At 45.0% G+C, this 22129-nt stretch overlaps 10 protein-coding genes across 10 annotated transcripts; 4 read left to right on the top strand and 6 right to left on the bottom strand.

Moving 5' to 3' along the window:
- Positions 1-51: 51 nt before the first annotated feature.
- Positions 52-3271, bottom strand: V2V93DRAFT_362321 (uncharacterized protein). The gene is made up of 7 exons (XM_066908322.1): positions 3107-3271; positions 2999-3031; positions 2919-2939; positions 2732-2860; positions 2628-2675; positions 1357-2530; positions 52-1287 (listed from the first exon to the last, which is right to left on the bottom strand). The coding sequence occupies exons 1-7, from the start codon at positions 3123-3125 to the stop codon at positions 174-176; spliced, it is 2538 nt and encodes an 845-aa protein (XP_066768470.1). The 5' UTR covers positions 3126-3271; the 3' UTR covers positions 52-173.
- On the top strand, positions 3271-5655 carry V2V93DRAFT_362316 (VHS domain-containing protein). Its single transcript, XM_066908321.1, has 6 exons — positions 3271-3543; positions 3626-3713; positions 3796-3871; positions 3935-4172; positions 4225-4280; positions 4335-5655. The coding sequence occupies exons 1-6, from the start codon at positions 3387-3389 to the stop codon at positions 5436-5438; spliced, it is 1719 nt and encodes a 572-aa protein (XP_066768469.1). The 5' UTR covers positions 3271-3386; the 3' UTR covers positions 5439-5655.
- Positions 5544-7247, bottom strand: V2V93DRAFT_362311 (phosphatase 2C-like domain-containing protein). The gene is made up of 3 exons (XM_066908320.1): positions 7071-7247; positions 6506-7015; positions 5544-6453 (listed from the first exon to the last, which is right to left on the bottom strand). Exons 1-3 carry the CDS (start codon positions 7111-7113, stop codon positions 5720-5722), a joined length of 1287 nt encoding a protein of 428 aa, XP_066768468.1. The 5' UTR covers positions 7114-7247; the 3' UTR covers positions 5544-5719.
- Positions 7248-8523: 1276 nt separating this feature from the next.
- V2V93DRAFT_362310 (uncharacterized protein) lies at positions 8524-10095 on the bottom strand. The gene is made up of 2 exons (XM_066908319.1): positions 9264-10095; positions 8524-9210 (listed from the first exon to the last, which is right to left on the bottom strand). The coding sequence occupies exons 1-2, from the start codon at positions 9789-9791 to the stop codon at positions 8716-8718; spliced, it is 1023 nt and encodes a 340-aa protein (XP_066768467.1). The 5' UTR covers positions 9792-10095; the 3' UTR covers positions 8524-8715.
- A 118-nt stretch (positions 10096-10213) lies between these two features.
- V2V93DRAFT_362306 (methionine aminopeptidase) lies at positions 10214-11746 on the top strand. Its single transcript, XM_066908318.1, has 2 exons — positions 10214-10352; positions 10411-11746. The coding sequence occupies exons 1-2, from the start codon at positions 10292-10294 to the stop codon at positions 11637-11639; spliced, it is 1290 nt and encodes a 429-aa protein (XP_066768466.1). The 5' UTR covers positions 10214-10291; the 3' UTR covers positions 11640-11746.
- V2V93DRAFT_362304 (small subunit of acetolactate synthase-domain-containing protein) lies at positions 11675-12994 on the bottom strand. The gene is made up of 2 exons (XM_066908317.1): positions 11950-12994; positions 11675-11888 (listed from the first exon to the last, which is right to left on the bottom strand). The coding sequence occupies exons 1-2, from the start codon at positions 12770-12772 to the stop codon at positions 11785-11787; spliced, it is 927 nt and encodes a 308-aa protein (XP_066768465.1). The 5' UTR covers positions 12773-12994; the 3' UTR covers positions 11675-11784.
- Positions 12995-13146: 152 nt separating this feature from the next.
- V2V93DRAFT_362303 (WD40-repeat-containing domain protein) lies at positions 13147-15218 on the top strand. Its single transcript, XM_066908316.1, has one exon. The coding sequence runs from the start codon at positions 13349-13351 to the stop codon at positions 14969-14971; it is 1623 nt and encodes a 540-aa protein (XP_066768464.1). The 5' UTR covers positions 13147-13348; the 3' UTR covers positions 14972-15218.
- V2V93DRAFT_341472 (uncharacterized protein) lies at positions 15170-17775 on the bottom strand. The gene is made up of 3 exons (XM_066907811.1): positions 17470-17775; positions 17285-17401; positions 15170-17213 (listed from the first exon to the last, which is right to left on the bottom strand). The coding sequence occupies exons 1-3, from the start codon at positions 17496-17498 to the stop codon at positions 15245-15247; spliced, it is 2115 nt and encodes a 704-aa protein (XP_066768463.1). The 5' UTR covers positions 17499-17775; the 3' UTR covers positions 15170-15244.
- Positions 17726-20244, top strand: V2V93DRAFT_362301 (ATP synthase alpha/beta family, nucleotide-binding domain-containing protein). Its single transcript, XM_066908315.1, has 5 exons — positions 17726-17848; positions 17902-17962; positions 18034-18104; positions 18197-18281; positions 18345-20244. Exons 1-5 carry the CDS (start codon positions 17846-17848, stop codon positions 19967-19969), a joined length of 1845 nt encoding a protein of 614 aa, XP_066768462.1. The 5' UTR covers positions 17726-17845; the 3' UTR covers positions 19970-20244.
- V2V93DRAFT_362298 (uncharacterized protein) lies at positions 20166-21999 on the bottom strand. The gene is made up of 4 exons (XM_066908314.1): positions 21910-21999; positions 21791-21846; positions 21617-21717; positions 20166-21555 (listed from the first exon to the last, which is right to left on the bottom strand). The coding sequence occupies exons 1-4, from the start codon at positions 21944-21946 to the stop codon at positions 20280-20282; spliced, it is 1470 nt and encodes a 489-aa protein (XP_066768461.1). The 5' UTR covers positions 21947-21999; the 3' UTR covers positions 20166-20279.
- Positions 22000-22129: the final 130 nt, after the last annotated feature.

Here is a 22129-nt window from a genome sequence, read left to right as displayed (position 1 = left end):
GTTGTAATGAATGTCAATGCCTTTTGTTTTACCAGAATTAACAGTTATTTTGTCAATGTCTGTATATTAGCGACTTTTTTTTAATTTCGAATGATATTTACTTTTATGACGTGATATAATAATTTGCCGCGTGTAACAATATGTACATATATAAACCAGTCGAAACCTGAAGCTCACAAGTCAGTGACGACAGAAATGACATCCTCGACAACACCAGCAGCAACAGTATTTCCATCTTGCCGTAATACAACTCTTCCAAGATCCTTATTCTCCTTGAATGTTTCCAAGGGAAAACACCCTTTACCAATAACTTCAAGTTCAATAATTGCGCTTTGTCCACTTGCTAAATGTCTAGGCTTGCTCTTGAGTATTTTACCGGTACTTTTATCCAAAACTGAAATAAGTTTTGTAATCTTAAACGCCTCGGTCGTACGACCTCGGTAAACAATCGCATTTGATCCTTTTATCAGTGGAATTCTTAGTTGAAAAATAATCACTCGTGCAGTGAATATTCTCGCGCGCTTGATAGGCGCACTCAAACTGCACATCACATCTCCGGCGCGAAGGTGCATCATGTCTATATTCGCCAATATAAGCTCGACATTATCTCCAGCCACCGCCCAGTCGCGCAAATTGTTACTTATCATAATTGTCTTCACTAATGTCGATTCCATACTCGGCACAACTATAGTGGTCTCACCAGTCTGTACGTTTCCGCTATTGATTCGGGCGGCAATATTGACTAGACTCGAATTCGTGCCTCTAAAAACGTCGGTGATTGACATTCGTAAGGGTGCCTTGATATCACGTTGAACAAGACGTAAATTTTCCAGCTCTTCAAGTAGAGTAGGCCCCTTATACCAGGACAAAAGCTCCTCTTCGGCAGACTTATTCACAATGTTATCACCATAAAGGCCACTGCAAGGTATGAATGAAGTTTGCGACCCTGTAAATCCAATCGAATTAAGAAACACTTGTAATTGGTCTTTGATCTCTGTAAAGCGATACTCGGCCCATGCCATATTATCGAGCTTATTGACGGCGACAATAATTCTCTGAACTCCCAAACTACGCACAAGCAACGCATGCTCCTTCGTTTGTCCAGAGTGTAGAAAACCAGCTTCAAAGGCATTAGGCGAAGAATCGACAACAAGGACAGCGAAATCTGCTTCTGAGGCGCCAGCAATCATATTTGGCACAAAATCTTTATGTCCTGGAGCATCGAGAATTGTGAACGAGACTTTTGGCGATTCAAAATAGCTCGTGGCAATATCCATTGTTACTCCCCTTGATTTAATTTTAATGTCAGCTGCAAAGTTTTTCATCAGGCAGATCACAAAGTTGAAGCCGTCTTACCTTTCGCGTTCCTCTTCGCTTTGATCCATAACCCAAGCAAATGCAAACGATCCTTTTCCCATTTTATCCGAATCCCGTTTGTATTTATTTATAGTCCGCTCGTCGATTGCTCCCATATCATACATCAATCTTCCCATCAACGTACTTTTCCCAGCATCGACATGCCCGACAACGACAAAATTGATATGGGGCTTACGCTTTGTGGCAGCATATTGCTCTGCAACATCGACTTTGGGCTGCTTGACAGTCACTACCGTGGGTACCTGTTCTTGGATCGACAAAGACCTCATGTCCTTGTCGATATTTTTGCCTGTTTTCGCTGTCCCACCTTTAGTCTGCTGTGCTTCCTTGACTACGTCGTCGGGACTCGGCTTGTTGAAATTTTTTGAAATTTCTTCTGCCTGCTTGGTAGTAACTGGAAGATAAAAAAGAGGATGGTTAGCAATTAACTTCCAAACTTCATCTGCAGACAACTGGGTATCTGATAAGTTCGAATTAAGAGACTCTGCGAAGCCGGATGGCACATCTTCAAAAAACATGGTAGACGGCGAGGACAGGTCAATTTGTGGCTTAGGCGTAGATAAATGAGATGCAGATATGATTGATGATGGCGACGATGAGTTGGCGGAAATATTTGAGTTGCGGGATAAAAGCGACGGTTTATCTTTGGTCGGCGACGTCGGCCGGCTGGGGCTTTGATTCGATAATATATTGCGGGCGCTACCGTGATCTGCCAGCAGTCGAGATAGGCGGGACGGCGTCGGGGTTTGTGTTTGTAGAGCTTGGAATGGCGACGGCGACGGTGACCTCTGGGGAGAATCTAGCGGCGTTGATGAACGCACATCTTCCATCGGTTCTGGAGGTGGCAGGTTCGTTTGTTGCTGTTCTTGTTGTCTCTTGGCTGCTCGAGCTTTCGCTAAAGCCGCGAGCTTTGAGGAACCTCCCAGGAGTCCCATCTTTGGTTGACTTGTAGAGCACTTAATCATTTCGCTTTTCAGATACGCAGGCAGGCGCCAAGGTATACCATCAAATGCTGAGATCCCGCAACTATCTATTGCAAATGGAGTGATTGTCGCTCTTATCCGCTGAGAATGCTGAGAAACGCCGACGATGTGACCTGACCTCCGCCTACTTTTGCAATTTCTAAATGCATAAGCCAGCTCCTCTGGAGAGACTTTACGACACAAACTTATAAATAAACTGAGCCACACAAAAGAAACAGATTCAAAATAATAGAATGCACAAATGGGATACAGAAGGGATCAACAGACCTTTTGATGATGCAGCTCTTTTCTTTGCCTCCTCTTTCTTCAAAATATCTACACACTGTCAATATCTGAATATAGATACAATGCTGCAAGTAATATCTAGCTACCTCGCAACGTCTTGACAGCCATATCAACGTCAAAATAAGCGTCCCATACGGCATCTCGCACTTGAGAAGCTGTGACTGATGTCCCGCGAAGTATCTTCTTGACCTCTGCTATGGTGTCATCCATTTGCTCTGTTGCTGAAAGTTAGCCACTGATCTTGTAAAGTGAGCTCAGGCTATTGCCACATACGTTGCTCTTCTGGTCCTAAAGCTTTATGCATGGTCCATTGTCAGCTTTAGAGCGTAGCGTGATGATAAATATAAACTAACATTCTTCGCCTTCCTCGTCGTAGAGATCGTCCTCTGTTATACATTTGTAGTTAGCATTCAGTCTGTACTCAGTGCTAACAATTACTATTCAAAAATAAAACACAATACCATCGTAGTAATTCGCCATCTCTTTTATTGCTCTTCTTGAAGCACAGTGTCTATTGAATGCTGCTTAACAAGATGTCTAGTATAGCAACAGGGGAAGAATTTGTGAGGTCACTGAATTACGAAGCCGCACCATTGAAGACTTGCACATAGCGAGGTGTAACTGGGGCGCACAGAGAGCATCATCTACCTCGGCAACCAGCTATCATCACATTCCATAGACGGATTAACTGTCGATCAATCATTTCCTACATATTGCAACGCGAACCAGCAGCTTGTCCTTATGCCGTCGTTTGGAAGATACTCCGACACCAGTGACGGCTCGTCCAGACAGGAGTCCTACTCCGAGCGATTCCGCGTACAAGACCGGAATAGTGTCGCTGGTCCTTCCGTCTATCGTCTGGATGGTCCAGAGCGGTCACGACTTAGCAGATTGATAGGTAAGTGCATTTACTTTGCCGGATGATGGGACGGCAAGTGTCGAAGTAGGAGGCGCAGTTGCTGATTGATAATACTATATAGATAGGGCATGCGATCCGTCGCATTTAGAGCCAAATTTGGGTCTCAATCTGGAGATTGCGGATCTAATTAATGAAAAGAAAGGCAATTCGTATGTAGTGGTTTTCATTGCTGATAAGCAACGGCTTGTGTTTAATCATTTGATGGTTGTAAATTAACTGGCTTATCTGCAGTGCCCGAGAGGCAGCAATCCAGATTGTTAAATTGGTCAATAGCAGGTCGTCAGCCATTTCTATTCTTGCACTGGCAGTATGATATTTGTTTGTTGATGCAGTAATTCTGCAATTATTATTAATATTCGTCATCATCTAGCTTCTCGACATCTGCGTCAAAAATTGCGGCTACCCCTTCCATCTCCAGATTTCCCGCAAGGAGTTTCTCAACGAGCTAGTTCGTAAATTCCCTGAGCGACCGCCGCCTCGGTACTCCCGAACGCAGCAATTGATTTTAGAGACGATTGAGGAATGGCGAGAAACTATATGCCAGACGAGCAGATATAAGGATGATTTAGGGTATATCCGTGATATGCACCGTCTGCTAGCATATAAAGGTCTGTGCAATCCTTTTTGTTCAAGAAAAAAAATTTAACATATAAATTATAGGATACTCGTTTCCCGAAATCAATAGAGACGACGCTGCAGTATTAAACCCGTCTGATGTAAGTCTAGTCTTGATATTCAGTTCACGTTCGTTACTAATTACTTCAAATTAGAATATAAAATCAGCTGAAGAGTTAGAAGAAGAAGAGCGAGATGCCCATGCTGCAAAACTTCAAGAATTGATTCGTCGCGGCACTCCGGCTGATTTGCTTGAAGCTAATCATCTCATGAAAATTATGGCCGGCTACGACACCGAGCATCGCACGGACTATCGCGCAAAAGCAGCAGAAGACTTAGCTAAGATTCAACGAAAAGCCAAATTACTTGATGAGATGTTGGATGGTGTGCGTAATGGCGACGCAATTGGTCGACAAGATGCGTTTGAGGAGTTGTATAACTCAATTAAGACTGCGCAGCCAAAGATTCAGAAGATTATTAAAGAGGAGAGCGATGATGTGAATGCGGTTCAGAAACTGCTTGGTATTAACGATTATATCAACAATGTTGTCACAAAGTATGATGCAGTCAAGTCAACTAGACGTCCTGGTAGTAGCACTTCCTCAAGTGCTCAACCTAGCCGATCTGGTTCTCCAACTACAGTCATATCCACAAATACTGCTACGTCTACAGCTGGCGTCAATCTTATTGATTTTGATGACGAAGTCGATATTCCAGGAGGGCAGCCATCGATTTTTCTCTCAAATTCGCCGGCACCCGGAGCTTCTGCCTCATCATCTACGTCGCCGACTGCGTCGGCTCAGCCAACATACCCTTCTGCTTCTGCCGAACTTCTTGCCTCAGCCGTTTCTTCTCAGTCTCCTCAATCTTCGCAGAAACAACATCTTACTACCGAATCCATCTTGGCTCAATTTGGCAAGACATCCATTTCTGCACCGGTGCCAGTGCAGCCGGTCACTGGAATGCCGTTTGGCGATCTTATGAGCTCGTCGGCAGCAGTTCCGCAACAGCAGCCAAATCCTTTTGCAGCATTCCAGCAGACTCCATTAGCGTCTTCATCATCATCTCCAATTCCTTCGTTACTGCCCCAAGGTGGATATACGCCATCTCCAGCGGCGACGCCAGCAAATTTGCAGCCAGCAGTCAGTCCGCAGTCTATAGTACAGCCTACACCAGCGTCGCCGCCGCCGCCTCAGCAGCAACAGCAACAGCGTAATGGCGCGAGTAGCAATTTACTTGATTTAGAAGGGTTGTTTTAATGAATTTTGTTGCTATGATAGTGCAGAGTAAGGACTTTTTCGTAATTGATTTGGTTTGTTTTTTTGTCGTTTTTATTATTTTCTCAGACTTTGTGAACATTTAATCATACAGCATAGCGATCTAATATTCTATGTTTTTGACATATAGTAGAGTATTAAATTTAGTGGCTTTTCAATGTCGACATCAGCTGCAACCGTTCTATTTAATCATTCAGTCATGAGTAGATATATATAAATTGATTTCTGTAAATTTATTACTATGTATTCGAGAGCAAGAAAAATTAGCGACCTCTGGGATTATTATCCAAAGCCTCCTTTATTCTAAATTCTCTCAAATCGCCAGTTCTGTCAACTGGCTTCATCCAGTTTCCCCATCCAGCAAGTCTGATAACTAGACACGTTGCATTATCGTCGCCACCAACTGCCTCCGCGTAATTTACCACTTCTCTCGCAGCATCCTGCGGTGTTCCTCGAGCATAACCTGATCGGTAACCGACCGAAGTGATTATGTCCACAATTTCCTGATCCGAGGCAAACTTTGATACCCCGTCGGAAACTAAAGTCAGAAACGGTTCACCGCCTCCAAATCCGTTCTCGGCGGAGTCGGAGTTCAAGGTGTGGCGAGTCATGTCCGGTTCAGCTGATACTCCTAGACGTTTCATTGGCAGATCACCAAACGAGCGTGTATTCTCGACGTTGCCGAATCTCTCCTCGCCGAAAGAGTCTGTGAAAAAGCTGGCAGCGTATCGACGCAGCCGGTTTGATTCGATAGGGGAGGAGAGATGATGTAAAGGCGTAAGCGGGATCGCGAGACCGCGTGCATCGGACAGAATACAACGAGTGTCACCGACGTGGGCAATTAAAAGTTGAGATTCACCGCCGACAAAGTAGGGAAACGTGGGGTCGTTGTTGTAAATCATTGCCGCAGTGCATGTCGATCCGCCTGGACGAGTAGAGTTCACGTAGTCGAGATCAGCCTGAAGAAATGCCAGAGGAACTCGAAGAAGCAAATCATCTGACTAATAGTTAGCATCAACTACAGAGAATAGAAGAGAAAGAGATCATACTGTCACTGCTAAGTCGCCGCTTATAAGTTTCAAAATGGCCGCGCCACCGAGCCCAGTATCCGCCAACGTTTTCTCGCCATTCACGTTCAAGTTCATCACCAGAGTTAATGTTCACTTTCTCAATATAGCTAGCGAGATTTTGCGCTAAAAAGTCACTACATTGCGATCCACCGTGGCCATCAAAGATACCGTAGAAGAATACCTGACGCGTAGGTCTTACAGCGCTCTTGAGCCTTTGAGGAGTGAGTGAGGAGTTTGCTGGTACAGTAAGCACGCCTACGCTGTATCTGTCCTCATTATAACGACGATTTACTCGCGAAGAAATGTGACCCAAATGTGTTGGAGCGTGCAGAAGCGGGATACGCAGACGCGGCGCAGGTCGAGAGTTGCCGTTGGAATTGCTGCTGCTGGCAGCGGAAGGAGCTGCTGGCTTTGCGCTTTCAGCTGTGTAGTATGTGGTAAATTTTCTATTAGTTGTCGGGGTCACAGATTTGAATCGGCTGATAAATTCTTCGACAAGTTAGAAAAATTTGAAAGCCTGGTTATTGAAAAGGAGTCTACTTACTGTAGGAGTCTGCGATCGTCCAGAGCGATTTGGGAGATTGCATTTCTGGCGCGAAAAGAAAGGAGATCAAAAAATAAGCATATTAAGTAGCTTTTGATAAATATGTATATGCGAAGAAGAGAACGAGCGGATGATTTGAGTAGTCGAAAGAAATTAGTGCTCACGTAGTCGGGACAGGACCGGCCCAGATAGTTTTTGGTTTTTGGCGGCGCTGAGCTCGGTGCACTTTCCCCCACTTGTGGGCATCGGAAACCCGCCCAAGAGCCGGGCGACTACTATTCAATGGCTGGATTAGTACACGAGTGTTAACGAGTGTGTTAATAGTTACTTTGACTATTTTTTATGTTGTAGCGAACGTATAGGATATGATTGTTAAGGCAAAGAGATTGGCAGCTGGTTATATGTGTTGTGCCTGTGGCTTTTGACGTGATAATGGCTACCATTGGCATCTAGAAGACGACTCAATCGAGACTTGCTCTACAATCTGCCATTTTCAGATAATCGTGATCTAAATTATTCGGATTAAATGATCTTGTTTGTATTTTACTAGTATATGTAGTTTCAGATTCTAGCCTGTACAGGTCGACGACTTGTAATCTACTGAAATTACAAGATTACAACAGTTATATCTCTTTATTCTAAATTTTATTACAATGTTCTAAGGTCACTTGTCTGTAAACTGTGACTACACTAAATCAATAAAAGAGTCGCATAACATCAAAGAATGCGCTGCAATATACAAGCTATCGGCTGGGAGCATATGTGGACCTCTTTCTACCCATAATGATATTCCTTCTTGCTCAGTTCTACTTGATTAACTGATGAGTTTTGTGATTCTTGTCACCATTAGTAGAACATATTCATTTTAATATCTTCATCTCCTCAGTCGCTGAATAAGTCCGTGCCAGATGGCAGATATTTGCGCGGGAAACAGTCAAGTTTTGAATGCGACGGAGTCAAACAAATTCAGACAAACTTGAATCCCACAAACACACTCTTTTATATATCTGCTATATTTTTCTGTTAAAGCTCCTACTCACCATAGTTCCAATAATGATAAACAAAGCGGAATGAATTTCGATATCCAATTACCGCCAAGAACATAAATTTCCGGTAAAATTAGTAACGTGTGCTATGACACTCGGGAATTGAAGCGATGCTATATAATTCACTTTAAAATTGTAGACTTCGCAAATTGCAACGAATAATAAACCCTCTCTGTCCGCAATTAGTCAAATATTTCAAGTTTTGTCAATTTGTTGACGTACTTTTAAACTTTAAAGGACCGGACGTCCCTCTTTGTCATTTAAGGGTTTTAAATTAAACTTTATTGAGCCGCATTTTTGAGAGCTCACGCACTGCCGTCTCAAGACCTTTTAACGTCCAAAAAACACTACGTTATCTGCTGTTTGCAGGAAACTTGCAAACGTCCAGGTGCTTAGTTTGAATGAAATCATGTGGTACAAAGCTATTTGTTGACTAAAACCAGTACAGATCTATATCAAATAACTTGCTGCCCAAAAACGGCCAGAGTGGTACATTTGTGAGCCAAGTGATAGAGATACAACGAAAGAATTCATATTACTGAAGTAAACTGAGATCATACTGAGATCATATTAAACAAGAACGCCAGAATATTTTTGCCTTAACCAATAATACCACTAGCAGACATTGTGACTATAGTAGCTAGCGATACGACTCCAAGCACACTCATGACTGTAGATGTCGACATACTACTAGAAGATGCCAAATTCGTACTGTTGCGAACTGTGTCATGATAATGGGATGAGCGTGCATAAGTATGCGGCTGAGACTGAATTTTTTCTTGCCGTGGGTGAGGTCTGAATGTGGAAGAAGAGGTGGATGATGAAGTAGTCGAGTCTGGTTGTTCAGCTGCGGGTGATGAGGTCTGTTGTCTGCGAAGTTTCTGATTCATAAATCGAGCTGATGCAGATGAAGGTCGGCGATGCGAAGAAGAAGTATTATGCTGCGTGGTGGTGTTTTCTGAAGCTGATGATGACGATGTGCTTGAGCTTTCAAATTGAGCTGAGGAAGAATCGTTTGGTGCACCCGAGCGACGACTTCTGCGCGTTCGGAATTGCTCATATGCCTGCTGCTGTTTCACGTGTTTATCATAATCCTAAATATCGAATTAGTCTATACATTCAGACGTTACTCTCGTCAAACTCTTACGAAATGTGGGACATCGTCATTTAGACCTGTAGCATATCCGCCCCCTAAGCCCGTATTTGTAGGACTAAACGCATGCGACCCCTTTGGCACCTTTTGACCGCCAACCATATCATAATATTCACCCGATCCAGCCGGTCTGGAAGTTGTGGCTCCCTGCGCTCGCGTGCGCGTCCGATTCAATCCTGAGAAATGCGGCGATCTTTGCTCACCTGGGGTCCGGTAAAATGGATTGATACCATTACCATTTCCCGTAGCGGCAGAAGCATATTCAGCTCTGATCTTGCTATCATACTCGCGTCTTCGGTCCGCGTGACCTAGAACTGAGTATGCCTCTGAGACTGCGTCAAATCTTTCCCGCGCTCGCGCACGCTCCGAAGCAGTATGATGTAGCGTGCGATCTGGATGCAATTCTTTGGATAATATATAAAACTGCTTTTTGATCTCGGACGCTGAGGCAGATCGAGGCAACTTTAGGACTTCATAATGAGTCGATAGGACTGTGGCAAGACAGGGAGTCGTCGCACGCATGGTCGCGACTACAGTATATGTTGTACTCCGCCACTATTTCAGTAATATCGTATAGAAATAGCTGTCTCTCAACTGTCGATTTGCTGTCCAAAGTCCGTCTAAGTCTGTCCTCATTATATGGGTCTGGACCATACGAAGTTCACCTAATCTCGAATATTTGGATTGATAACTGCCCTAACCTTGCAGAAGCAGCAATCAATGTCCGTTTCTGAGCGCAGACGCCGATGTTAGAAAAAGAGACTAAAGAAATAGGTTTTGCAAATTGATTGCTATATATTCATATTATCAAACCATTATACAGCCTATATCCAAACTGGAAGCATAGACGACCCCTACAATTTGATGTACTAGTTAGAACTAACCCTAACCTTGTTCAAATTTGGCGATTTTCTGAAGTGAATCTTTCTCCTCGGCTCTCGATCATTGTAATCTCTCACTCCTAAGCGCAGCATCCGTTCAAGAGACTCACATATCTGGAGAAGAGATTTTGAATAGTTCGAATGAGCTTTTGCCCAATGACTGCTGATACTGGGCTAGCAGCGGGTATCGCTGCCGTCGAGCGTAAGCCTCTCTTTAGTCACTTTAGTGTCGATGTTACATTAACGTGTGCTCTTCATAGTCGATCCCAAGGTGGCCGAAGACAATTCTGACGTCTCGGAAGATGAAGGTGCTCCCGCTAATGAAACGGTCACTGCGACGTCTGCTCCAAAAAAGAAAAAGAAGAAATCAAAGAAGAAGAAGGCGGCCGGGAAGCCTATACAAACTGAGCCTCCGTCGATTGGTCTCTCAAAGTTTTTCTCTGATGGAGTGTTTCCTGAAGGTGAACTCATGGAATACAAAGATGACAACAATTATCGGACTACGAGTGAAGAGAAGCGGTATCTTGATCGTATGAACTATGACGCTTTGAACGATCTACGCAAAGCTGCCGAAACTCATAGGAAAGTACGGCAATTTGCGCAAAAATTCATCAGACCAGGTCTCACAACTACCGAAATCGCAGAGACAATCGAAAATGGCTCGCGTGCTTTGGCTGAAGGCGATGGTAAAGACGCTGGTGTTGGTTTCCCGACTGGTCTTAGTCTTAACCATGTCGCGGCTCACTATACACCTAATGCGGGCGATACCACCGTGCTACAGTATGACGATGTGATGAAGGTAGACATTGGAGTGCATGTCAATGGACGAATTGTTGACTCGGCGTTTACGGTTTCATTTGACCCAAAATACGACAGACTTCTCGAGGCGGTCAAGGATGCGACAAATACCGGTGTGCGGGAGGCGGGAATTGACGTTCGGCTATGCGACATTGGTGCCGCCATTCAGGAGGTCATGGAGAGCTACGAGGTTGAAATCGACGGCAAGACGCATCAAGTTAAATCTATACGCAATCTCAACGGACATAATATCCGTCATTACCAGATTCATGGTGATAAGAGTGTACCAATTGTCAAAGGAGGCGATCAGACAAAAATGGAAGAAGGCGAGACATTCGCGATCGAGACGTTTGGAAGCACAGGCAAAGGCTACGTGCACAGTAGTGGCGAATGTTCGCATTATTCCAAAAACCCTGAGGCTGGCCACGTTTCTCTTCGATTGAACAAGGCGAAGAGTTTACTCAATACAATTGACAAGAACTTTGGCACACTACCATTCTGCAGACGTTACTTGGACCGTCTGGGAGAGGAAAAGTATTTGCTTGCGCTCAAGAATCTGGTGCAGGTTGGCGCTGTGAACGAATATCCACCGCTTGTTGATGTGAAGGGTTGCAAGACTGCTCAATTTGAACACACGATTGTTCTTCGACCAAACTACAAGGAAGTCGTGTCGCGTGGAGACGATTATTGAACAAAGTCGTCTCTGATTTAAATTATTTCAAAGGGTGTGATTTTATGATTTGTAGATAGTATCGCATTAATCATCATCAATTTTATAAAAAGAAACTTATTACTTTTGCATTAGTCGTCGATAGTAGTCCTAAGGAGCCTTGTGTTTAGCCAGGAGGCAGATTAGAAATATCAACAATCTCATCAGCTGTTTTTTCCTGTTCATTTACTGCAGTGCCTTCAACGGGAGTGCGAGTAAGAGCCATCATACCTGTTCAAAAACAAAAAGTAGTTAGCAACAGACCAGAAGCTATAAAGAAAGATTGACGTACCACTACGAGCTAGCTCCAGAATACCAAACGGCTGAACAAGAGAGATAAATGCTGAAATCCTCGCTGGCTTAGCAGAAACCTCAACAACACATGAATTCATCGAGATGTCGAGAACTTTGCCGCCGAATTGATGGGCAAGCTTCGTGATTGCATCAAGATGCAGGTGTTTATGCCGGAGAGCCTCGGATGGCGCCAACTTTGAGGGGTGGTAGTTTTCGTAAGAGTCAGTCTCATCAAAGACCCCAATACGTTCATCGCTCTCAACATCAGCCACACCGTGCTCGTGGTGAGCGAGAAGCTCCTCAAAGTACTCTGGGCCGAGAAGAGAAATTTTCGCGAGAAGAAGTTCACGCTGGATAGTCGAGCTATAGGTGTAGTCGAGCACTGCCCAGACGGGGACGAGATCCTCTAATTGGCGCCGGGCCTGCTCAATGACACCATCCTGGCCCTTAAGCACAATGGTCATACGCGAAAGATCCTCAACTTCGGTGTTACAGACGACGAGAGAGTCGATGTTGAAGCCGCGAGCAGCTAAAATACCGGCAACGCGAGAGAGCACACCGGGCTCATTCTGGACAAGACAGTTGAGGACGTGCGATGTCTCAGGTGCCAGATTAGCCGGGGGCATTTCATATAGAATAGAAGATACCGCAGTCGAAGCCGACCATGACGGAGTCTCGATTTTGGGCGACTGAGGGAAACGAGCACGGCGATGAAGAGCCTTGTAGGCGAGGGCGGAGGTCGAGGAGCCGGACGGTCGGGCAGCAGCAGCTGACGAAGAAAAAGCCCTAACGCAGCTGCGAGCAAAGGCCTGCCTGCTCATTGCTGGTATTTTTTCGTAAGGGGAGAAGATAGGGAGAGATCACTGGAGAGGAGGAGTAGTAAAAAAGCTGTATGACTATTTCTTTTTTCATTTTCACGACTTTTGTGTGAGCTGAGCCGCGCGGGTCGCCTTTTTCGGCCCGATGTCGCCCTCCACAATCGCACCCAGATTTTTGGCTGTTATATCAGAGAAAAAAGACAGGACTGTAGCAGTAAAAAGCTGCAACATTAAAAGGGAGAAAGATTTATGCTTATACTCATGATTTTTAACCTACATAAGAAAAAAAAAAAAGTTATCTTACTAATATATTACTAATCCGCATATTGATCACCATTTCTGTGCTCTCTGGTTCCACCTCCACTCTTTCCGTCCAGTAAATACAGTCAGCCATATCCGCACTCTCCCAAACATCTCTTCTCAGAGTCCATCTCATTCTAGCTGTTGTTTGAGTCTCTGCCGCAAGGCTCTCAGCACGTCCTGCTAAGTACCTACTCCATCGTGGCCCTGTTGCGCCGCCCGCTATCGCCCTCTGCCGACGACGGTCCTCCGCCTCCCAAGCGGTCTCGAACCGAAACAATGCCCATGCGAATCGAGCCCACTGCTACCGCCGTACGCAACGGAGCAGGTAGCGCGAAGCATGGTTCTGTATTTAAGTCCTTGAATGATGAGAATGGAGACAGCGACGACTATCACGGCGTCTCGCGTCTCGAGACCACGCGTCTCATGATCCAGGCTTTGCATGAGTTAGGCTTCTCCTCCTCTGCCGCAGCCCTTGAGCAGGAGTCGCAGTGCTCAATAGAATCTCGAGAAGTTTCTGAGTTTCGCTCTGCTATTCTTGATGGTCACTGGACTGCGGCAGAGCGGATCCTCGGTGCCCTCGAGCTGAAGCCTGGTTCAGATATTATCCATCTCAAATTCCTTATTCGCCAGCAAAAGTTTCTTGAACTACTAGAGCAGCGAGCTACCATGGCTGCCATCTCGGTACTTCATAATGAGCTCACGCCTCTCAGACATGATCAGCCTCTTCTGCATAATCTTTCCGCTTTGGTCATGTGCTCTTCTACTGATGATGTGCGTCAGTTGGCAAAGTGGTCTGGCGCTGCTGGCGATTCGCGCTCGGTACTTCTCACCAGTCTGCAGCAGCATATTTCACCAGCCATCATGATCCCAGATCATAGACTTGCATCCCTTCTGGGGCAAGCGAAGAATTACCAAGAACAGCAATGCACCTATCATAACTGCAGCGGTCCACTTTCGCTGTATACTGATCATGTCTGTCCCCGCTCCGAGCTGCCGTCAATAACGACGCATATTCTTTCCGATCACGTTGGCGAGGTTTGGTTCATTGCGTTCTCAAATGATGGAACGAAGCTCGCTTCTGCTAGCAAAGATCTGTCTGTGATTATTTGGGACGTCAAGACTTTTCAAAAGATCCAGGTTCTCGATGGTCACGCGGAGCATGGCGTTACTTCGCTTGCTTGGTCCCCCGATGATTCAACCCTTATAACTTGTGGATACGATTGCTGTGCTAAACTATGGGATGTCAAAGACTATGTCTGTCTCTTAACCGTTCCATTTTCTTATCCTGTTACCTCCTGTGCCTGGTCCGCCTCTGGTGATGAGTTTCTGATTGGAAGTCTAGATATAGAAAAAGCAATCACAATATGGTCTGTTAATGGCACCGTTATTCATCGTTGGAGTGGCTTCCGCGTTTATGACCTTGCTCTGACTCCTGATGGCAAAAAGATCGTCGCGATCTGCAATAAAAACAGACTTCGCATATATTCCCGCCAAGATTACAAGCTGATCGCTGAGATACAGCTGCAGGCGATTATGACCTGCGTAACGATCTCGCATGATTCGCGCTATGCGCTCATCAACATCTCTGCGAAGGAGATTCACCTCTGGGATATAGAAAAAATTCAGCTTGTGAGGAAATGCGTCGGCCAGCAGCAGCAAGACTTTATCATTCGCTCATGCTTTGGCGGCGTTGCCGATAACTTTCTTGTTTCGGGAAGTGACGACGCGAATGTTTATATCTGGAAACGACATGATGGTATGCTGATTGATGTATTACCAGGCCATTCAAAAGGCGTCAATTCTGTCGCGTGGAATCCTGTGGATAGACATATGTTTGCCTCTGCCAGTGACGACAATACGATCAGAATATGGACTAATGGTAGTCAGAGTTTGGAGTAATTCCAGAACCTCTATTTGTGATATGCTTGCTATCTCTATCTCCTTTTGCTATTTATAAAATACTGCAGGGCGCTCGGATTTTTACTTTTTGCTTTCTTCTTATCATTTCCTTTTTTTAATGCTATAGCCATCAATTTAGTTCATAATTTGTGGCATATCACTTTTGTTCATGTGGTGTCGTTTTCTTTGATATTATCTTTCGGTTTTCAGTATATATTTCTTATCAAATGCAATTACTTAAATGAAATGTAATGACGTCTATGTATTTATATACTACTTTGCCTTGTTCTCTCCGAGTTTAGCAACAACTTCGTCAATCTTCTTTGCCGCCCAACCATATCTCATATTTGGGATTAAAAATGGTCTCAAATCAAACCGGTTATCGTCAGGCGAGTACGACTCGGCATGATATGCTGGAGTCATGATTGTCATCTTATGACGATTGATAGCGTAATAAAAAAAAAAATTCTTGACTTTTGTTGCAATCTGTTCTGCAGTCAGACGAGGCGTCCATTCGTGGTAAAGCTTGATAAACATTGAGTATGGTCCGCATTTATCAATCTTGCGCAGTCTACCAAATATAGAAAGCTCCTCATACGTCATGCCCATATCAACTTCGTCAGATTGGACATAGGTCTCGGTGATTGGTTCTAGTTCGGCCGTCGGTGTGGCATCAAGGAATGATTGCAGAATCGGCATGTGATACTCATCTCTTGCATACGCTATGAAAGCTTTCAGGTCTGTCTTTGAGATACCACCGATTGGATTGATATCTGCGGAAGAGCAGTCATATTTCGTCAAGTATCCTCGCAGACATTCATCAACATTTGCGCTTCCCAAAACAAGTAAACCACCATTACGTCCCCGAACCCAAGGTAGAAGTTGAGCAAATAGATAAGCAAACACCATTCGAAGTCTTGCCTGGATGTTTTGTAAGGCAAGATTCTCAGCGTCAGATCCGCCGTGAATTCTAAACATTGGTTTCTTGCCGGTAACTAGTACAAAAACCTCGCGCACAGCGCTGACTGCAAGATCCATATTCAAATCAACGTGGTACGATCCGACATCATTTGCCAGACGTGTCGCACGCTGGCGTGTATCAAAGGATGAGTTTTCAGTACCCATGTAACAAGTGTGGAAAATACGACCAGCAAACTCAGTGGCATCGGTTGGGATGTACTCGGACTCAGGCTGTCCGATTGCTCTCCGAGCGTCACGGATCACATCCTCGTTACCTTCTTCACATGCACTCACGACAAGTCGGCACATCGAGTACACTATTACTGCTGTTGAACACGAGTCAATTCCACCAGACAATGGTAAAAAGAAGCCTGCCGATTTCGAACGACGCAGGTAATCCCACATCCAGCAAGCTGGTCCTAACGCGATTTCCTCCTCAGGGCGGTGATATCTAATCGCTCGTGGTTTAGTAGGTACAATATTTGGGTCAAATGAAGAACCCGTTTTCGAGAGAGCAAATGAAGCAGGAATGCGCTTATATTCCGGGGTAGTTCGGCTTTGCAGGCCGTGAGACATCAGTGAGCGATATGAACGTACGTCTTCCAGATCTACGGTCGCAGTGACGACTTCAACATCATTGAGAGAGAATTGTAAACCCTGACCAACAACCTGGCCATTAACAACAATCAACGGACATCCATCATAATAAAGTCGGTCGCCATCACAACCGCGCTGGTTCGCATAAAGGTATATACCGCCGCATTTAGCTGTCGCTTCAGTAATAAGATTAAGACGCAGATCCAGTTTACGCAGCTGATGATGCGATCCAGAAGAGTTAGTAAAAATCTCAATGCCGTCAAGCGACATGCCGATGTGTGGTGAGTCTGGGGTAAAGAGTTCTTCGCACGTCTCGGCTCCGAGAACGGTGTCAAATGTTGATAGCACAGCATCACCGAAATCAACCTCGTGTTGTCCAGTAATTTCTGAAATCATACGAGGTAGAGCGTATTTTTCTACGTGACGAGGCTTCATCCACGGTGTGAAATACCGCATTTCACGATAATTGCCGTCGTTGGCAAGCCAGAGCTTGGGCCTGATCAGGAGAATCTTGTTGCCGTAGGAAAGCATACGGCAGTTGTAGCGCACATTTTTGTGCATGACAGGCATTCCCACATCAAGAAGAATATCATGACATTCCTCATTTTGCAATAGACGAGCGTACATCTCCCATGAATGCAAAAAAGTATCTCCCTCAAGAAAGTGATCCAAACAACCGTAACCCCTAATTTACGATTAGCACTTGCCATACGAGAGCAATAGAGAGCAATTGTAATCAATTGAAACAGTACATACGTGATCTCAAGCTCAGGACCGACACGAAGAGACGAGCCCTCGGCTTTGGCCTGCACGATAGATGCGACGATACGTTCAAGGTTACCTTCAAAATCGAGAGCCCATTGATTGAGAGCGCTACCAGCAGCAAAAATATAGAGTCAGTATTTATATAAGTACATAACCAAAACAAATTAAAGCAGTACCACGTTGAAATAGTCACGAAATGACCCATTGTGCCAAAATACTGTCAGCACCTTGCAATTGCTTTTTGAACAGCTGAAGGTGGGGTTGGAAAATAGAGTAATAGCACCGGGCACGCGCTGACAATTTCGAGGGGTTTAAATATACTTGTGACTATCTCTGACTAAGTGATCGAACGTGATTCAAATAGCGATAACCAACTGTGTATAGTAATAATGACGGATATGCCACATCTGCCATAAATACGTAATCGATTGGCTGAGAGCGCGCGATACGCAAAGCGCAGCCGTGGCCGGACTCAGCCAAAGTCTTTCCTTGTCTCGCAAATTACCACCGACTCTCGCACCACCTCCCTCATCCTCTGTTACTCATTCAACAATGGTTCGTAACGCCCATTTCATTTCTCAATTGAATAGTATCTAATTAGTCTTTAGGCCGGTGCTATCGAAAACGCTAAGAAGACGATGAAAAACCTCGACGACGATGGACAGTATGGTAATAACTCCCTGACAAGCTGCTTGTGCCTTCTTCTTCCATGTGCTCACCACTCTTTTTTCTGTATATAGGCTCTGTATACTCGGTCTCCGGACCCGTCGTTGTTGCCGAGAACATGATTGGCTGTGCCATGTACGAATTGGTGAGTTATCCTCACTGCTATCGGTGTTCACCGAGCCTACTCTGCTACTGGTCTCGGTCTACGTTCAATTCACTTACAATGTCCATATATAGGTCCGCGTTGGTCACGAGAACTTGGTTGGTGAGGTTATTAGAATTGAGGCTGATAAGGCTACTATTCAGGTTTACGAAGAGACTGGTGAGTGAAAAAAGATAGATGTACTTTTGGTGGTCTTATCATCCTGCTAATTGTTTTTTTTAGCTGGTGTCACTGTTGGCGACCCCGTCCTACGTACCGGCAAGCCTCTTTCCGTCGAACTTGGTCCTGGTTTGATGGAGACTATTTATGATGGTATTCAGCGACCCTTGAAGGCTATTCAGGAGCTATCAGGCTCTATCTATATCCCCCGTGGTATTGATACTCCTGCTCTTGACCGCTCGATTGCTTACGCTTTCATCCCTGCTGCCAACCTCAAGGTCGGTGACCACATTACCGGTGGTGATATCTTTGGTTCCGTTTTCGAGAACTCGCTTCTCAGCGACCACAAGATTATCCTTCCCCCGCGTGCCCGTGGTACCATCACTTGCATTGCCGAGGCCGGCAATTACACCCTTAACGACACCATCATCGAAGTCGAATTTGAAGGCAAGGTTACCAAGTACTCCATGTTCCACTCGTGGCCCGTCCGTGTTCCCAGACCCGTGTCCGAGAAACTTACTGCTGACTACCCGTTGCTTACTGGCCAGCGTGTTCTTGATGCTCTTTTCCCTGTCGTCCAGGGTGGTACTACCTGCATTCCTGGTGCCTTCGGATGCGGTAAGACTGTCATTTCGCAGTCACTTTCTAAGTACTCGAACTCCGACATCATTATCTACGTCGGATGCGGTGAGCGTGGTAATGAGATGGCTGAAGTACTCATGGATTTCCCTGAGCTTTCTATTGAGATTGATGGCCGCAAGGAGCCTATCATGAAGCGTACTACTCTTGTCGCAAACACCTCTAACATGCCTGTCGCTGCTCGTGAGGCTTCTATCTATACTGGTATCACTTTGTCTGAGTACTTCCGTGATCAGGGCAAGAACGTTGCCATGATGGCTGACTCTTCTTCCCGATGGGCTGAGGCTCTTCGTGAGATTTCTGGTCGTCTCGGTGAGATGCCTGCTGATCAGGGTTTCCCTGCCTACCTTGGTGCCAAGCTTGCTTCTTTTTACGAGCGTGCCGGAAAGGTCGTTACTCTTGGTTCCCCCACCCGAACCGGTTCCGTTTCCGTGGTCGGTGCCGTCTCTCCCCCTGGTGGTGATTTCTCTGACCCTGTTACCGCTGCTACTCTCGGTATTACTCAGGTCTTCTGGGGTTTGGACAAGAAGCTCGCTCAGCGAAAGCATTTCCCCTCTGTCAACACCTCGCTCTCGTACTCCAAGTACAACAACGTTCTTAACAAGTTCTATGAGTCCAACTACCCCGAGTTCCCCTCGCTCCGTGACAAGATGAAAGAGATTATTTCCGACGCCGAGGAGCTTGAGCAGGTCGTCCAGCTAGTCGGTAAGTCCGCTCTTTCGGACGCCGACAAGATCACTCTTGAGGTTGCTACCTTGATCAAGGAGGACTTCTTGCAGCAAAACGGTTACTCGACTTACGACGCTTACTGCCCTATCTGGAAGACTGCCAGCATGATGAAGGGATTTATCCTTTACCACGACGAGGCCCAGAAAGCTGTCGCTTCCGGATCGGTCTGGAACAAACTCAGGGAGTCCACCAACGAAGTCAAGTACGCCATCTCCTCGTCCAAGTTCTTTGAGCCCAGCAGGGGTGAGGCTGATGTTTCGGCCGAGTTCGACAAGCTTTACACCACCATCAGCGAGAAATTTGCTGCCGCCTCGGAGTAGGTTTAGTCTAGATACGGCTAGTACATTGGCGATATAGAATTTGGTGAGGGAAAGGATGAGTCCTTTTGTTGAAATTGGTATGCTTTTGGGTTGTGGAAGGTTTTAGTTTCGCCTTGAAATTGGGTTGATGGAAATTTTATTTTTGCCTCGCTCGTTCACGTTATTTTTATTTCTTTGTATGTTCTTTCTTTTATCTATTTTTTTTTCATCATGTAACTTTCTATAAAATTGATAGCATTGTGGTACTAATAATAATAACTCATTTTATATGTAAACTCCGTAGTGTAAACTAAAAGTGCAAAAAGATATCTCACAGCAGACCTTGCTTTTTCAAGTCATTGTACACCTTCTCGCTCATAACGTTGCCTTCATCATCCTCAACTTCGACTGCTTGTTCTTGCATACTCTCCTGAGCCCGCTTCTCTCTCTTGATTTTATTCCAGAGTGATAGCGCGTCTTGTATACTAGTGATTTCTCTAAACAAGATGGAATTTTGAACTCCTAAACATCGGAGACCATGGATATGTCTTGGTTCCAGGAAATGCTTGTCAAAAGCCTTGCGTCCCATATAAACGAAATTTCCACATATTTCACAAGGATATTCCACGCCAAGACCATGAAGTTTCCACAGCCAAAAAGGAATAGGTTTTCCATCCCAGCCAATTGGCAACTTCAAAGGATTATAAATTTTACCATCATCGCCTTCTCCGTCTTCCTCTTCATCGTTCTCGCTCTCATCTTCTCCATTTTCTTCACGCTCTAGCGCTTCCATTTCAAGTTGCCGTTCACGTACTGTAAGCGCTGACTTGCGTTCGACATTGATTTTGGTTTCTGAGAGTTCTTTGCTGAGAAGCTCGAGTAGTTTCGTTACTTCATACTCACGGAATTTGAGTGCTCGGGATTTTAAATCGCGAATTGAGCTATTCGAGCCTGAATTTGATGCGGATTTGTTTTCTTCGTTCTTTTTGTGCTTCTTACCGTTGAAATGAGCGTTATACACAGTTTGCTTTTCAAAGGTCTTCTCACAGGTACTACAATACCATCCATGCTCACCCGGCCCATCAACCATTTTAGATGATTCAGCTTTATCGGCCTTAGCGTTTTGTTCTTCTTCAAAGTCCGCACTAATTTTGGCTATCATTCCATCCGGATCATTTAAAGGCTGGGTTCGTCGCAAAAATCCTTGAAGATATGTTGATAATGCAGTGATATATTTGTAGTAATCATCATTTTTTGAGCTCTTGGGTATACTGTCAAAATTTCTAATGGTGTCGAGGTATTGCACATATGTGATTCGCTTAAGACCCTGAATATTGAGATACTGCTCGTGAAACGCTACCAGATCCAAGTACCGTCCAAGATGTTCTTCGCCAGCAAAAAGAGCATCGATAGAATCGAGCGATAAATTTACAACCCCCACGTCATCTTCAGTCTTGCGTTTTTTGCGATAATTTTCCTCGAGATTGTCGACTGGCTCATTGGGATATCTGCGATGAAAGTCTCTGATTTCTGAATATTGCTTGTAAAACTCGTCCAAAGGTCCTTTTTCCAAACCCTGGAGTCGCTTGATCTCATTCTGTCGATCACTGGAAAATTAGATTAGAAAATCAGGGCTTTTCAGTTTATATAAAAGAAGTGAAAACGAACCCGTTGTTGTCGTTAAAGCTAGAAAGTAAAAAGTTGCCCTGCTGCTGAATGCGGTCGAGAAACTTTGCGATTTCGTGCTGTTGAATGACCCGATTTCGATGCTACAACCAAGTTAGTATTATTATTCATAATAGTGAAATCAAATAATCCAGCCAGAATGAAAGATTGACTTACGCTTTTGGGTGTGTTGAGTAATCGATCAGCAATTGCTTGCTCGAGTCTTTCCAAATCTAGGAAAAGAATTTTGTCAGCAAAATCATTCCACGCACAAGCAAAGCATAAAATTTCTGCACCTTCTAGCGCATATCTCTGGCTTTCCAGGACCGACATCGTCTCCTTAGGCGTCTGTTTGGTGCAATACGAGGGCTTAGAGTGCGGTGGCTGGCACTCGAGTGAGCAGAAGAGATGTGCGATAAACAGCGCGAGCTATATGCAGATCACTAGCCACTTTGGTAGATTAGCTGCGCCATATAGCCCAGCCACGCTACCCGAACCGCCAGAGCCGCATGAAGA

Source organism: Kockiozyma suomiensis (genome assembly GCF_038497685.1).
Source record: "Kockiozyma suomiensis strain NRRL Y-17356 unplaced genomic scaffold V2V93scaffold_1, whole genome shotgun sequence".
NCBI lineage: Eukaryota > Fungi > Ascomycota > Lipomycetes > Lipomycetales > Lipomycetaceae > Kockiozyma > Kockiozyma suomiensis.
This window is presented reverse-complemented; position numbering and strand designations above follow the sequence as displayed.